The sequence below is a fragment of the Pseudochaenichthys georgianus genome, chromosome 23 (assembly GCF_902827115.2).
Source record: "Pseudochaenichthys georgianus chromosome 23, fPseGeo1.2, whole genome shotgun sequence".
NCBI classification, from domain to species: Eukaryota; Metazoa; Chordata; class Actinopteri; order Perciformes; family Channichthyidae; genus Pseudochaenichthys; species Pseudochaenichthys georgianus.
In genome coordinates this window covers 510,594-527,607 of record NC_047525.1, presented here as the reverse complement: position 1 = coordinate 527,607, position 17,014 = coordinate 510,594, and the positions used below count along the sequence as shown (strand labels likewise).

Below are 17,014 nucleotides of genomic sequence, written 5' to 3'. Positions count from 1 at the left end.
GCGTTATTGACGGTATGATCAGTATGTCAGATGAACAGATCACCACTGGGTTTACAACTAAAGACACAGTCACGCAAAAACTGCGCTGCGTTGCGTGCATGGCTTCCTTCTGCAGGTAACGGGTCCCGTCACTCTATGCCGCGATCCCCATGCCTGCTAGACCGGAGTTTCACATTTCTCATTGTTATACGCGTTACGTTTGTTTATACTTGTGGCTTTTGCCTGTTTGTGGAAGTAACTTTCTATTGTGTTCAAGAGGGGTCCCTAAGGGTTCAGCTCTTGAATGAACTCTGTTCTTGTCTCACTCTCTGGGCCAGTAGATCAAATCGGTGTATCATATACTCACAGCTTCGGTGTGGATGGGGTGCACAGCAAACAGAAGTGCTGTGACAAAGGCCAGGCGTGAGTCTTCAAACACGCAGCGCTCACACGTGTGCATGAGCAGGCAGGTTACAGCGCAGTGCAAACACACGTTGATGATGTGGAAGTAGAGAGGTGTCATGCCGCCCAGCAGGATGTTCAACCTGACAGACACAAAGATAGAAATCATCAGCACCTTTGAGGAGGGAGCTGCATCTGAGTTGTATCCGACAGTGAGAATGTTTAAAATCAGCGATAAAGACAAAGAATTCAGACTGATCGATTATTAGTACAACAGGCTTCTTTCTTTTTTCTCATTAACCTCAAACATATAAAAGACAAAAACGGTCAAACGTATCGAATACAATAGCTCAGCTTTATAGCTCTGTGGGTTACATGTCCTCGATGAAGTGATGTCTCATCACCCTGAACAGAATCCTGATCAATTTTCCGCACTGCAATGAATTACAAAAGAAAGAGCATCTTGCTTTGAGCGAGTTTAAGATTCCCAACACCAAATCACACCCTGTTTATCAACTTCAACTAATCATTCAGTGAAGAATAACAGTGAAATATTATATTTTCACAGGCTTCATCTAGAAATTGGTATTACATCAATTCCCTCTCCACACGACAGAATATCAACCAGCTTATATCTGATATGTATATGTATATTGTATTATTGAAAGAGAAGACGTTTTAAATTCAAAAGGAAAGAATATTTGCACATTAACATATTATGGATTTAAAATGGGAAAGTGGAAGAGGTCATTTTTGACAAACCATATCAGGCTTAAGTTTTTAACATATAACTTGTCAGTATGTACTATGTAGGGCTGCTTGATTATGGCAAAAATCATAATCACGATTATTTTTGATCAATATTGATATCACCATTATTGAAGACTTTGAAAACATCCATTTATTGAACTTTAAAAAAAGAAATAATAATAATTTGAACAGTATGTTTTTAACAGTTGATTACCCTGAACTTTAAGTATAATTCAACTGAAAAACCAATTAAAACAATTATAAAATAAATAATACATTTATATCCACATTTAAATAAATAATAAATACCAATAAAGAAGATCAACACATATTTTGGAGCGCACTTCCACAACCTACTGAACATATATAAATATTATAACTAATGTCACTCACAACCTGTAATGTTTAATTATACTGCTACACGTAGTACTCTTATTTTTGGTAACCCCTTATCCGTAAACAGGAAGTAGCAAGCTAAGAAGCTCCAGCTTGACGAGGTTAGTAAAAGTTGACTGTACACTAGAGCTGACCGGAGAATAAAGACACGGCAACTAAAGCTTCCCTTGTAACGTGTTTATATGGATTTATTTAACAGACTGCAAGTCAAAACACAACCTGGCCGAGAGGGCTTTTAGGGAGCGGCGAAAGTGCACACGCGGGCAAGATGTATAACGCAAGACGAATTGAGAGCATCATGGCGAAAGGGAATGCAGCAAAATAATCGTTTTATTTCGATTACGTTGTTTTCGTAATCGTTGCAAGCCAAAATCGTAATCGAGATTAAAATACGATTAATTGCACAGCCCTACCAGTATGGTGAGCCTACATGCAATTAACAAGACAGATATGTACTTAACATTAACACAAAAATAATGCACAACACTCATAGCCAGCATTTACATCTTTATTCCATTCCATGTGTCTCAGTGTATTATCGATATGAACCCCATTGTACTTATAGGAGCTGACCTGAGTTATGGGCACATTGACAATAACCACTGGCCTTAGGTAATGTAATTGTGTAATTAATAGGGTGTGAAACCAGGCAGAGTGAGTGACATGGTGTTCATTTCCACTAAGCCAAAGCAGTTTACAGTTGCTGACGGTGTAAGGTAATATCTATTGTCCTAAGTAATTGTATGTAGCCTGCTACAACTTTGTGATTGTTGTCTGAGTGTAAAATTGTTCTTAAAGTCCTAATTATCATATAAACATGTTCAAAGGAGTACACGTTACAAGGCCGTGCGGGGGGAGCTGCCAGACCCAGATGTCCTCAAAGTCAGCGAGGCATACAAGGACTTCTCAGCAGACATCGCACCACGAAAAAAAAAAACGAATGGCTCACTACTCACTACTTACTCAATAGTTATCCATTAACAAAAGTTTTGGATGCTAACTTATCTTGCATTAATATAACACTCTTTCAGAGGAAATGTTGGAAATGCACACATTATATATATTTTTTGCATCTACTTTCTGGATATTGTACATCTGTTCATCTGTTATATAAACTAGCATTACTTAAATATTCAGAGACTAATTGAAATGTTTAAATATGTATTTCCCCCCCGATATAACATCAACCTATGTTTTGTAAAAGTTTATTAAATTAATCTGTAAAATGTTATCATATTGTGGATTTATTCAATTATGTATTGTCCTATGTTATTTATGTGTGTGTTTGTTTTGAGGATATAATTAATTAGTACCTAAACATAGTATGGTATAACTGCTTTTTGTAATGACCACAATGAAATACACAATTGGTTTGGGAGCAACAAATCTTTTAATCGTTGTTGCCCAGGCTTGCCGAAATGAATGGAAACTGATCTCCCGATTATAACGGGACGAATTTGTACAAAGGGGCACACAGCAATGCAGGCCCGGTTCTACGGGGGTGCATGAGGGTGCATTGCACCCTCAGTTGAGTCGTTATGCACCCTCATTTGGAAAAAAAAAAGTGAAAAAAAAAAAAGTGAAAAATATTACATATATAATAATAATAATAATAATAATAAGTATAATAATAAGAAGAATTTAGTTGAAATAAAATCAATTGGAATTGTGGTTAAATAACATTGCTGCATTTATTTGGTCAATTTAAACGGTAAGTAACGTTATTATGTCAGGTGCGTGTGACCTGTGCCGCTGCGCGTTCGTCATCCGCAAGGTTCTTACAAAGCTATCAGTGTCAGTGATGGACATCAGAAAATGGTTAAAACAACCAGCCTTTATCGCCAGCAGTAACACTGCATCTACTGCAGGTAATAACAGTTCAGATCATGGGGACATTACGTTACCCGCGGCCACTGTCGTGGACAATAACGCCCGACTCGTCGGCTTTGCCCGCCTCGCCCACAGAGGCGGAGCAGCCGCAGCCGTCTTTGTTGCCCCAAACACTGCCACCCCTCAGCGGCCCGCAAGTGCCAGAGGACCTCGGCAAAACAGAGCCTGCCCAGGTATATTTAAAAAAGTGCCCAACTCGCCTGTACAGTGGGGTGAGGCGCTCATTTTGCAGCTCATGGTTTCAAAACAGAGATTGGCTGGAATATTCATGTAAAAAAGATGCCATCTTCTGCTATGCATGTAGACATTTCGGTTCAAGTAAGTCAGATGTCTTCACCACAACTGGCTACAACAACTGGCGCCATGCTCTTATAGGCTACGTGATAAGGGACTGGGAAGGCATGAATCAAGCAAAGAGCACATAGATCTCTTCATTTTGCTCTCAAAGTGCACCAGATTGATGCTTTTAACTTCAATATTTAAAAAAAAAAAAAAATCTTCCCGGGGGAGCATGCCCCCGGACCCCCCTAGAGGAGGTGAGGACCCCCTAGAGCAGGGGTCGGCAACAGGCGGACCGCGGTCCGGATCCGGACCCAGACGCCGACCTATACGGACCCGGAGCTATAATCAATACATTAATAGGGGATTTTCGGCGCCTCCCGCTTTTTTAACGCTGATTTGGGTGACTTGTGTAATTCGTGGAGAACCGAAGAGTTTTCGTTTTGGGGGTGGGGGGGAGGGAGTCCGTCCGTCAGTCCGACTGACGGACAACTTCTTACTTCACAAAAGAAGAAGAAATCTAGACCGCAAAAATAATTAAACAAGGAGTACCTGTTTTTCCTGGCCAAGGACAGGTTCCTTGAACACAACACGAGCGTAACGTGTCTTCACGTGGTATATGTCTCGTCTGAAAGGAATGCTGACAGAAAGCACCGGAACGCCGCTCCAGCCCTTAAAATATTGCAGTACCAGTGGCGGCTGGTGGAAAATATTTTTGGTGGGGCTATTGATAGAGTGAGTAAAAAACATTTTTTTGGGACAAATGACCCCTTAAATTAGGACTTCTGGTGATGTAATGGCGCGTTTCCAGTGCAGCGTGGAGCTCGCTTTAATGCTGCGTACAGACCGGACGCGATGCGAATATTCGCTTCGCTCTAAACGCTCCTATCGCATCGCTCTAGTCGCTCGAGTTTCACCGCAGCTGTCAGCTGTGTTTACTCGCATCATTCAAACAAGACGCGCTGGCTCGGGAGCTACAACAACATGAACATATTTTACCGTGATTACATTGTAATACACGTTTCTAAATGATGCCGACGTAACAACATACTGATACCGGTTAGTAAAAACCATGAATTAATGCTTTGACAAGTCTGCAGACAGACGGCAGGCGAAAAACCTTTTAGAATGCTTGTTCCCTGAATGGAGCTTGGCTAAGCTAACGCTATATATGCTCCGACCGTACACACTCACAACAACGGCCTACAGACATAAATAAACCAGCGACTGTATTCTCCATGACACAGACAGTCTGTGGTTTGTACTTGTTTAACTTTTGTCTAGTTTCTGAACAGATCGTATCTGTCCCCGGCTGTTTGAAGAGCAAGCATGTGAAACAAAAGATAGCATTTACCTGTTTGCATCCAGCTAGCCATGTGAGAAGCCTTGTTGATACGTTTTGTCTTTTTCACGAGCCTGCTGTGATATATACAAATCGGGTTGGTCCGGTCCAAGGTCTTTAAGTATCAATTTATCTCCCAAACTTCTCCTTTCAAAAGGATTGGAGAGTAGCTCTTGGGCGGACCGAGGCTCCGGCGACTCCACCTGCACACCATTCTCATCCAAATACTGCGTCACCTTGGTTACTCACGAGTCTAAAAACAAATCACGTCAACGCACGTAAGCAACATGGGCGCCAACATGGGCGCCAACGTGAGCGCCCACGTGACCAAAATATTTGACGGCGCTGATTGGCTGAAATTATGTTTCGGCGGCACAGTTTACTATTGAGACTTTTGCAACCTGCTGGTTGCTGCTGTTTCGCTCGGGGGCTCTGCCCCGTAATGATAAACTAATGCCATGGGCAAGGCCAGGCAGGAAACAGGTGACTTATCAGTAACTTTAAACATCGTAACACAATTTTAAACGAGATTGTATTGTAGATTATACATTTTTGTGATACTAATTGTATGATATTTACCTTGTTCATTAAAAATTTAAATATAAAATATATATATTTTTTTTAAATATATATTTTTTTATTTAATATTTATTTTTTACTTTGTATCTGGCAAGAGGTGGGGCGGCGCCCCTAGCGCCCCTATGGGCCGGCCGCCACTGTGCAGTACCCATAAGGAGCCGTACACATGCCGCAGTGTTTGCGTGGCTGTGTCTTTAGTTGTAAACACAGTGGCGATCTGTTGTTATTAGCATCTGGTTAGCTAGCTATGCTAACGAATTTAAAGCACTTTTCTACAACCAGGTGGAAGAGAGCTATCTCCTGAGAGGCTTAAATAACTTCAGCTCAGTGAGGTTAAGGCACACCTTGATATGATCATTATAGTTATTAATGAGACTAAATGAAAAACTGGTATAAAATACTATATGACAGTAACAAAAAAGTTGTTAAAAATAACAATAATAGAGTTTAAAAGGGGAGTGATTTGTAAAATATCCAAAAAGAAAAATATGCTTACAGTTCTGTTTCATATGGGTGTTGAGAGATGTATCCATAGATCTCTTAATGTTGCTCTCAAAGTGTACCAGATTGATGCTTTTAACTTCAATATTTTAAGCAAAGGTTGAGTTCAATAATTTGTACGACCCTCGGAGGATGTTGTAACAATTGAAAGGAAAAAGGTTCCCCACCCCTGCTGTAAATAATAATAAAAACCCTTGATTTTTAACTTAAAGGTGAGGTAGGTAAGTTTCAGAAACCGGCTCGAGATACACTTTTTGTTATATTCCATGGAATGCTCTTAACATCCCGATAGCAATGAATATCTTAAGTGCTTTGACAAAAAAATCATAAAAAAATGTCATCTGTAGAAGAAGCCGTAATACTGTAAAAAGTACAACTTGACTCCATGTCAGCCCAGATTTACAACCTCCTGGCAGGACAAGCTCAAGCTCAATTCTCACACTGAATTTAAAAAAAGTGAGTGATGGACTGCAATATAAGAGGGAAAGAAAGAGAAACTTTGAAACTGTTCAATTGTTATGATGTGTAAAGACTGATATTGTTCTATAATCGGCTGAAACTGTTAAGTCATGATGTGAAACGGTTAACAAAGAAAAAGGGACACTCAAGCTGCTGCTACACTTTATTTTATTCATCTAAAATTAAGCACTTTACACATATCCACAGTATTTAATGTTAATTGACAATAAATATTGTTGTTTTTGAATTGTACTTTCTTTATTTGATTGGCAGTCAGTTGTTGATTATGCAGACGTTGGTAAAGCTACAGGTCACTTCAATATATAACACACTAATTCATGAAGCAACTTAGACATTTTGATGTTCCGGACCTTTGCATGGGGAGATTTTCTCTAACTGGACCTCGTTGAATTTTAGTTGAAGACCCCTGCCCTAGAGGGTGTTAGGTCCACCCCCACTTATAAAAATAGCACTTTACCACTGCACCGTCTCTAATCTCAGATGCACCCTGAGTCATTTTGTTCTGGAACCGGGCCTGCAGCAATGTAGTGCCGACTTTCTTACCCGCTGGAAGCCCAATCGCTTTTCTTTAATCCGAAATCCGCTCAATATTGCTCTTGGTGTGTCATAACTAGGGATGGGTATCGAGAACCGGTACTAAATAAATACCGGTACCTGATTGGACGGTATCGGTATACCGTTAAGCTGCTGGACAAACGGTGCTGCTATCGGTATGTGTTACGTTTACTTCCTTAGTTTAACTTTAAACCATTCTAGTTGGTTGGGAACCCTCATCCCGTGTGATGTATCCGGTTTGAGACCCCTCTGATTGGCTACTGTAAATGCCACTCGTCATCTCTCTCAACAGCGCTCTTATTATTGTTGTGAGACTGCCGCAGGCATGGCGGACAGAGCGAAGCGATCGAAGGTCTGGGTGCACTTTAAAAAATGTAGTGGCGATAGTGCAAGGTGCAATCTATGTACTCAATTAGTTGCTTGTAAAGGTGGTAACACAAGCAACTTAATGAAGCATTTGCAAACGAGACACTCATTGAATCTAAAACGGTGCAGCGTATTTGACAGCCTAAACAATGTGGTTGCTAGCGATACTGCTAGTGCTAATAGTGCTTGCGGGCTACAGCCGCGCCGTGTGTAAATGTGACCTGAGCGAAGGCTCGCAGGCAGGTTAGCTGCTGCGCACGGGTAATATGTTTTGTTTACCTGAGTGAAGTATTGCAGGCACATCGCCTTGTTTTATTTATTTACACTGACCAGGCGCGCCGGATTCATTTTAGAAGTGGGGGGGGGGCAAAAAAGTGCGTGTGTATGGTCCATTCCCAAACCATGCCCTACACACTCCCGCTCCGTGACGGAGTGAACTCCGTGGAGTGACACATGAGGCTCCCTCCTGTCAGATGGAGGGAGTAAACACAGCAGCAAGCTTTGGGACTCCCCTCTCTCCGGCAGAAACAGGAAATGCCGTAACTATGTAACAACGGTTTCAAATCAGCATCTCTTTGACAAAAAATGTAAATGAATAACTCAAATAAAACTCCATCTTTCATTGTGTTTTTTTGTAAAGCTCTTTTAGTTTTAAACCTGATGTTTATAAGCTTCTTCGTTTTTGCAACAGTCTGTAAATATACACAACTTTATAATAAAATGCACACATTTACCTTTTTCTAGACTAAACACAGGTACGATCCTAAGTTAAAAAAATATGAGGTTATCATGAGGTTGTTAACATCGCAGTTTATCAGTGGATGTTTGCTGGAAGCCTGGAACTAGGCTTCTTGTAAACAGCGTGTTTCCTGACGGACACACACAGCGTTGAGACCGGTCAGGTAGCCTACCGCTGGCTACAGGTAATGCAATTCATGACACTTATTTCAAGAAATGGGCATAAATTATTTATTACCAAACAACAATTCTTGTGAAAAGAACGTAGGCCTATAACAAGCTTGTTAACAGTAACACAAGCTGTGATGTTGTGTAATTAAAATCACATGACTAAAATGTCCAATAACAGATGAGGGTGGAGCAACCTTCAAACAAATGTCCCACAATACATAGGGTAAAGCAAAACAAATATCCCCACGTGGCTACATCTAGCCTACTTAATCTTTTTACAGTTTGCCAAAGTAAACCTCCCTTCGCTCACTGAGCAAGCAGAAATTCCGGAGCACTTTTTTGAGGTCCAAGCCGTCGGTCAAATCTTTGTGGATGTGGAAGAAGAGAAGGTGATTTAAGCGGCGCTCGGACTAGTTGAACGAAGGAACGTCTTCAACCGACGGAGGCTGGAGAAGCTCCGCTCAGCTTTTGCATTGGACATCGGCACAGTCAAATAGCCGTAGAAGCTTGTTCACTTCACTGAAGAGGGATTGCGTGCCTCGTCCCTGTGCCGCCAGCATGTCCGCGATTGAGGCCCCTGCTTAACAAATAAAGTAAACAACGTAACAAATAAACAAATCTAAGCTTTTTTATTGGTTGTAATTTACATGGATACATTTGAATGGTGTGACAATGTCCTATTTGATTGGGTTAAAATGTACATATTCTTCCCGTTATGTCTGCCTGCTTTATTTTACCTTATGCAAAGTGACCTGCTCTATCGAAATCAGTCGCATTGACCCGAAGACACATTTTGAGTTGTATACACAGTTGGAAAGAGGAGATTCCGAGCTTTCTAATGATATCAGGATTGTTTTTGTACTCCAAATATTAAGCAAAATATGTCACATTAGCCTATATAATGAATAGAGTCATCATTTTGAGAAAAAGGCCTTCAAAGTGTCCTCTTCTCTGGATCGATCCGATTGATTATTAGCGGAGCAAATGATCAAAATACTACGCGGGGAAGATATTTTTGTTTGGATTACTGGTCTGGGGGAAACTCGTGTGTGTGTTAGGGGTGTAACGGTATCCGTATTCGGCCCGTACCGTCACGGTTCGGACGTCACGGTTCGGCACATGCAGTCACACGACGAATACGCCTTTTTTTACGAGTGGGAAACAAGTCTGTCATTCAGGGCAGTATCCACTACACTATTTATAATCCAGGGGGCGGTATTGCACCTAAAAGCTGTTTGCCAGCCGCCCTTAAACAACAAATGAAGAACAAGAAGAAAACACAACAAAACGAACAAAATACAAGAAGAAGAAAAGTTAGTAAGGCGATTACAGATAACACACAGGAGCTAGAACCCACCTGCTTCTTTTAAATCAGCTGTGGGAACATTTCGGGTTCCCTGTGGACTACAATAACGATGGAGTGCGAGTGGTGGATCGGACGAGGTCGGTGTGTCGGCGTTGTTCGATAGCGGTGCGGTATGCTAATGGTAACACACGCCAAACATGCTAAATCATATCAGAAGACATCACCCAGATTTGCCAATCACCAGAGCCCGGCAAAAGACAACCGCTGTTCAACAGCTGATCCCCGCTGTTTTTAAGAAGCCAACAGACATGAAAGCCGAGAGACCAAAATAAATAACGGAAGCTTTTGGCATATGTTTTCAACGACTTTGCGCTCTTGAAACACTTTCTTATTATTTATGATGTCATATTTTCAAGACATCCTTTTTAGTTTTACAGCTTGATGAAACCTTTTTGTTTGACATCAGGCATTATAGATAATCTGGCCATCTGAGTGTGTGGTTTGTTTTTAACTGTTTAATACAGTTAATTATTCAAAATGTCAGAGTTCCTTATTTTTAAACTGAAACTTGCACTACTGTTCAAAAATAAATAACAACAAACCTGGAATTATGCATTTGGGACTTTTTTTTTGCTTTTTGTTGTTGTACCGAACCCGTACCGAACCGTGACCCCCAAACCGAGGTACGAACCGAACCGTGACTTCTGTGAACCGTTACACCCCTAGTGTGTGTGTATACGTTTGTGTATTTTGTGTACACCGGCTGTTGTTATGCCTGCTGTGACGTTAAGTTACTCCGTTCTCCGCTTGTAATTATGCCGTTACAAGCTTCAAAGTTGTATTTATCATCTGAATTTGCCGAAACAAGTTTAATATTCTGAAAGCCAAGACTTTGTTTAATTGAAATCAGATTTTAAAAAACTGTAACGGACCCTGCCGTGTTATCTATGATTACTATATGCCTTACATTCATAATTTTAGTGGGAGGGAGGGGGAGCGTCTCTGTGGAAGAGCAAAGTGGCGAGTGAGCTGTCATCTTCCCTTTACAAGCTTCAAAAATGCCTGTAGCTAATGAGATTGAATATAACAATACAAAATAACAAAATATAGCCTACACAGCTAGATCAGATGGCGTTCTTTTTAGATGCGACTTTAGAGTAGAGGGGAATTATTGAAACGGGATTTGTACAGTGTTCCGCGCCGTGTACGTGTGTATTTGTATATTTTTGCGTTTGTGTGTATTGTGTTTGTTTCCCGGGGAAAACACTCACGAGAAACAGCGTTGTTGTTATGCCTGCAGTGACGTCAAGTTACTCCGTTCTCCGCTTGTAATTATGCCGAAGCTTCAAAGCTGTATTTATCATCTGAATTTGCCGAAACAAGTTTAATATTCTGAAAGCCAAGACTTTGTTTATTTGAAATCAGATGAAAACAAACTGTAACGGACCCTGCCGTGTTATCTGATTACTATACGCCTTACATTCATAATGTCAGCGGGAGGGAGGGGGAGCAGCGCTGTGGAAGAGCAGAGTGGCGAGTGAGAGGCGAGCTGTCATCTTCCCTTTACAAGCTTCAAAAATGCCTGTAGCTACTGAGATTGAATATAACAATACAAAATAACAAAATATACACAGCTAGATCAGATCGCGTTTTCGATGTGACTTTAGAGTAGAGGGGAATTATTGAAACGGGATTTGTACACGGCATCCGCCGCTGCGAAAATGTGGGGCAGGGCTGAAAAGTGGGGGGGCCAATGGCCCCCTGGCCCCCCCGCTTCCAGCGCCCTTGACACTGGCAGTGTATTAATGTGAGCTCCTACCAGTAGCGTAGGCAGAAATGTACTTTAGGGTGGGCCTGTAAAAAATAGGGTGGGCCAGATTGTTCTTCTGTGCATCAGAAGCTAACAACAATCCCCGCCGGTACCGGTGACAGATTACTTTTAGAATACTTTTGGAATACTTTCTTTTTCCATAACAGATGGGTATGTTTTGGTGAACAGGAGACACGTATTTTACCGTTTTAATGGCTTATCAAGAGCACAAACACAACATCTTGGTGCCATTCTGGACAGCTCTCATCTGCACCACACGTAAAAAACATCACCCGGACTGCATTCTTCGTACTGTCTTAAAACCTTTCCTTAGACTATGTTATGAATTGTAAGGTGCTTTGAAAGGCGCCCCTAAATAGAATGAATTATCATTATTATGTATTATTATTATCTGAAACGATGTAATAACTTTTAAAACTTTTTCCAGTCACTTGCCCCATGCATTCAGCAGCAGCAGGCCATTCACTTTGATTTTATCCCGTTATAAATGTCATCATTTCGACAATAAAGAAATGCTACATAAACGTTATCTTGCACATTTTATCTAACCATCTCCATTTCTAACTTGCAATATATTTTAAAAGAGATCTCTCTCTCATCTGCGTGCGGGGGCGGGGCCTCACAGACACGCTGCATCTCTCTCTCGCTGCAGCTCCGTGCAGTGTGCACACAGTTCTGCTGGTAATGAATATTACATATTCTGATTACGTAACGCCGTTACATGTATTCCGTCACAACCCAACCCTGTGTATATCTCTCCGGACTGTCCACCAGCAGATGAAAAACACCCACCTCTCCGCCTCTTCCAAGGGACGAGGGAACAGTGCGGCAGAGAGTTTCCATTAACATTTGTTTTCTTCTGACAGCCCAGCAGCAGGAGAGGTGGGGAGAGGGAGGCGGGGCTATTTCATCGTTATCAGAAAATGATCATATAGATCGCTGCTAGATGAGGGCAGTGGGGGCTCTTCTTGGAGTCTGGCTTTTTTTTAAAAACCAAAGTTCATTAGTGAACTTTGAGCCATCATTTATTTTGCAGGCAGCTCTATGCCTCTCTCATGTTATTATGGCGCGCGCCGGAACCTATGACCGGAACCAATGACCGGAACCAATGACCGGAACCAACAATCAGTTACCGTAAATGAGTTCGGTTCAGAGGACAAAACACATACAACATTAATTAAATTCGATATTTGTTCACTTGAATTTCACTTTGAATTCTTGGATATTCGCAATGGGTAAATACATTTTTTTATAATAATAAAATAATTAATCAAAATAAAAAATAATCTTTTCTTTTTTTTAAATGACACCGAAGCTTTCTCAGGGTGGGCCAATGAGTAAACTGGGTGGGCCTGGGCCCACCCTGGCCCTATGGTGGCTACGCCACTGGCTCCTACACCTATAATAATTTGGCATTTCATTGAATGCTTTATAAACCAAACAGTTACACTTACAGATGTCATTGTGAATTGGAAAACTGCATTTAAATGTTGTTAAAGGTCAACGTTTCAATGTATGGTTCAGCAATTGTTGGTCGTTTACTAGGAATTGACATATTTTAAGCTCAAATACTTTGTTCTATATTTAAACCTTCAGACACATTTTGACGTGTTTCAGTTCAGCACATCACTTATTTTGTGATGATTTGTGTACAATCCAGAATAATATACGTACTCGCCTTTATCTTTTTGCCATCTTAGCCTTTTGACCAATTTCTTCATATCACAGTTTTGCATGATGTCACTGTAGGACAATGTTTGAAGGATCTCTTGTCGAGCTAGGTTGTCAGTTTGAAATGTCTGAATGAAGATGTAACTGATTTACAAATGTTAAAAAAAATAAAATGTAAATGCCTCTTTTCATCCTCTGTCTGAGGGAAAACCCCAACAAGCATGATAGGGCGAGCCAGGCCCCTTTAAGTTATTGTATTTATTTTTGTCTGCTTCCGAGAAGCTAATGTATAAGTTATACAGTTATTTCTGCAAGAAAATTACAATAAAATGACTGTTTAATCTTCACATCTTGTATTCATGTCTATAATTTTGAGCACCAAATGATTGAAAAGTATCGATAAGAGTATCGAAAAATACCGATACCGATAAGCAGTAGGCCTACCGGTATCGGTATCGATAAAATACTAACGATACCCATCCCTAGTAATAACAAACTGTCAAACTGTCAAAACTCTGGACTCAAACCGGAAGTACTCGGCCTCACACCCACCCGCCGGAAGTTGATAGATGCCATCTTGTGCACAGAGCCTATTGGATGTTCTGTCTACACCTGTTGATGTGAGGCTAATGCAGGATTTGCTAGCTTGATGCTACCGGCATTTAGCTGCAGTGACTCAACAAATTGCCTCTTAAAATGTATCGTCAGCAATGTATGACAAGCAGACTGCTTGTTTAATGTAGACTCACACCAATAGCTCAATATGATCATAACACGATTGCTTTCATATCAGAGATCAGATGAGATGAGGTGGAGCTGCCTCCAGCAATAGAGGATGAGGCAGAGAGAAGCAGCAGTAGCACAGGGTTGCAGTAGGTATGTTATGCTGTAGTCAGGTGATTTAAATGTATCAATGAAAGGAAGAAGTGTAGGCTACATGATAAGAAGGGAATACAGTTTGAATAAAAGTAATACTTACTTTTTAATGTACGAATACTTTGTTACTGTACGATAACAATAACAATAATCCACAGCTCCTCTCTCTGCTCCAGAGGATAAAAAAAAATTCAACATTTTTTTTCCGGGGAACCCCCTGTTGGGGGGTACCCGAGCAGCACCCTGCCAAGGCAGTAAACCTAGGGGAAACCCTGCTTAAAGTACTTTTTTTAAACACTATGATTGTATATTTTTGATCGCAAGACTTCTGCTGTTATTTAATAATAATAATAATAATAATAATAATAATAATAATTCCTTACATTTATTATAGCGCTTTTCCCGTGCTCAAAGCGCTTTACAAATACACACATTACACATATTTTGTATACATGCAATGGTCAAAGGAGCAAGTTCAGGTGAAGTGTCTTGCCCAAGGACACAACGGCTTTAAGTAAGATTCCATGTCAACGCTGCACTGTTACTGTTAAACAATTCCGTATTGCTACTTGTACTTAAGGATTACATCAGAGTACTTCCACCACTGCTAATATCAGTGATAGAGCTACAGAGCTGTGCAACAAGTCCACATACACAGTGCGTGTATGTGCTGGCTAGGTGTCATCTGAATGGGTTCAATCCTAAAGAATAAAGTTGTACTGTGGTCAGGGGGCTGCTCTCCTACTCTCACTCATAGAAATATGACTGACACATCTCTATGATATAACTACCACACATATTGGGAGTTTTAGTGTGACCAGCACACTCGGTGTATTTTGTATGCCACGTGAGGCTCCTCTAACAAGGTGTCCAGAAGAAATGTGTAGCTTGAATCATTCTAAATGGAGCTTCTGCAATCCCTTCCCTTCACAAGGGGACAGCTGTATGACGTCAGCGTTGATAGCGTGTTTATATATCATGCAGGCGCTCGTCAGCGACATGTCTTGCGGGTCGTTAACCCTGCACTTTAACTACATTTGGTGTTATTGTTGGGAAGTGAAGGTGGAAACACAGAAATGGCAAAGCTGGGAAAACTAACCTGAAGGTGAGGATGCACAGCGGTCTGTAGGACTTGTGGCTCGTGTTGTCCGCCATCCTCTTGCCCCAGAAGTCGTTGCTGAAGACGTTCTTGAGGCTGGAGCCGGGTCGGACGTCCGGGTTGTTGATGATAGCCCACACATCGTCGTGCACCAACTCTCCGTGGAGAGAGCTGCTGTAGCAGGCGGCGCACACGGCGGCGAGCAGGGCGTATCGACCCACAGCCAACACCACCTCGGGGCGGACGGTTAGCCGTGGCGGCGGGGGGGACTTCTTCTCCCGTCTCGGTGCTGTCATGTCAGGCCTGGCTTGTCCCGCTGCAGCGCTGTGCTGAGGGTGGATCCAGGGGCCCCGGAGAACACGTCCATCCCGCCGACAGAGAGCGGTTGTGTGTGAGGAGGTTGTAGTTGAGCTCTGCTGCCTTCAGGTGAAGTCGGGGAATGCCAGAACCTTGGTTTCTCTATGCCCTCCTGTCTATTCGGTTATTTTATTTCGTTGTGGCTATTATTTAACTTTAATTGGTTCATAAACACATTTGTCTATAAACATAGATGTATATGATATTTCTTCTTAAACATTTTCTATAATTAATTGTCTTAAAAGATACTTTTGAAATCATTTGTTATATTTCAACAGTCGTTTGAGAGAAAGTTCTGGAATTTACGGTAACAGACAAAACCTCAAAATGTGACTGAAAAACATCATAGATGAAAAAAGAGAGACAAGTTTGTATATCCTCGTAGACTTGCATTTCTTTGTGCGGTTGTCAGATGACAGACGGTTAAAAGCCGTTTCTTATGAACATGCAAACGTGTATCTTCTCATACAGCAAGAATAAACAGGTGCAAAATAATTATTCTGGAGGAATGAGCCTAGATAGCACCATGCTGTCTGTATCAAAAGTCTGATAACATTTCTACACGAGGAGATGAACGGCAAATATTTAAATAGGCTACACTGAATGTAATATTATTGGGAAAGTATGATTTTTCTATGTATAGTATTCCTTTTCTTTTGTTATTGACAGGTTATTACGTCTAGAAATTGGACAAAATGCACGATTAAGTCATTATTTTATACAAGCTCATGTGCAGTACTAGAACGCAACATCAGTTCCGAGAACCCGCCTGCGGACGCATGCGCAGCAGCACTTGCCAGGCAGACAGAAACATCAGTGCAGAAAACCAATACAGTTCTGCGGCACACACTTGTCCTTTCTATCGCACACCGAGTCAATAGTGACACACGACACGAGTCTAGTGACTGCAGAGTAAGGAGACACATTACAGGCTGTTTTGAGTCCTGCAGGAGAGTTTCTATATATATATATATAGTGGAGGAAATAAGTATTTGATCCCTTGCAGATTTTTTAAGTTTGCCCACTTACAAAGAAATTAACAGTCTATATTTTTAATGGTAGGTTTATTTTTAACAGTCGGAGTAAGAATATCGAAAATAAATCCAGAAATTGACATTATATAAAAGATAACAATTGATTTGCATTTAATTGTGGGAAATAAGTACTTGGTGGAGAAACCCTTGTTGGACGTCAGACGTTTCTTGTAGTTGGTCACCAGATTTGTGCACATATCAGGAAGGATTTTGGTCCACTCCTCTCTAAAGATCCTCTCCAAATTGACTCAAAACCTTAAGGATTGGCGGTTCTAGACCAATTTTACTGGGGGGGGGGCAGGCTGGGGCCAGTTATTTCATGAGAGGGGCACAATAAAAGCGGGTTAAAAAGACAAATACAGTAAAGTAATTGTGTAAAATAAACAAACTTTTATATAAGGTAATGAACAGT

General features: G+C 41.1%; 1 protein-coding gene across 2 annotated transcripts in view; it reads right to left on the bottom strand.

Annotated features, from left to right (window-relative positions):
• The window catches only part of tmtc1 (transmembrane O-mannosyltransferase targeting cadherins 1), a 103,612-nt gene extending 87,981 nt beyond the window's left edge, over positions 1–15,631 (bottom strand). For both annotated transcript variants that reach the window (XM_034074777.2, XM_034074778.2), the window contains exons 1-2: positions 15,212–15,631; positions 347–524 (exon numbers count right to left, since the gene is read on the bottom strand). In XM_034074777.2, coding sequence (XP_033930668.1) covers positions 347–524; positions 15,212–15,507 — 474 coding nt within the window. In that variant the 5' untranslated portion in view covers positions 15,508–15,631. The remainder of the gene's footprint in view (positions 1–346; positions 525–15,211) is intronic.
• Positions 15,632–17,014: the final 1,383 nt, after the last annotated feature.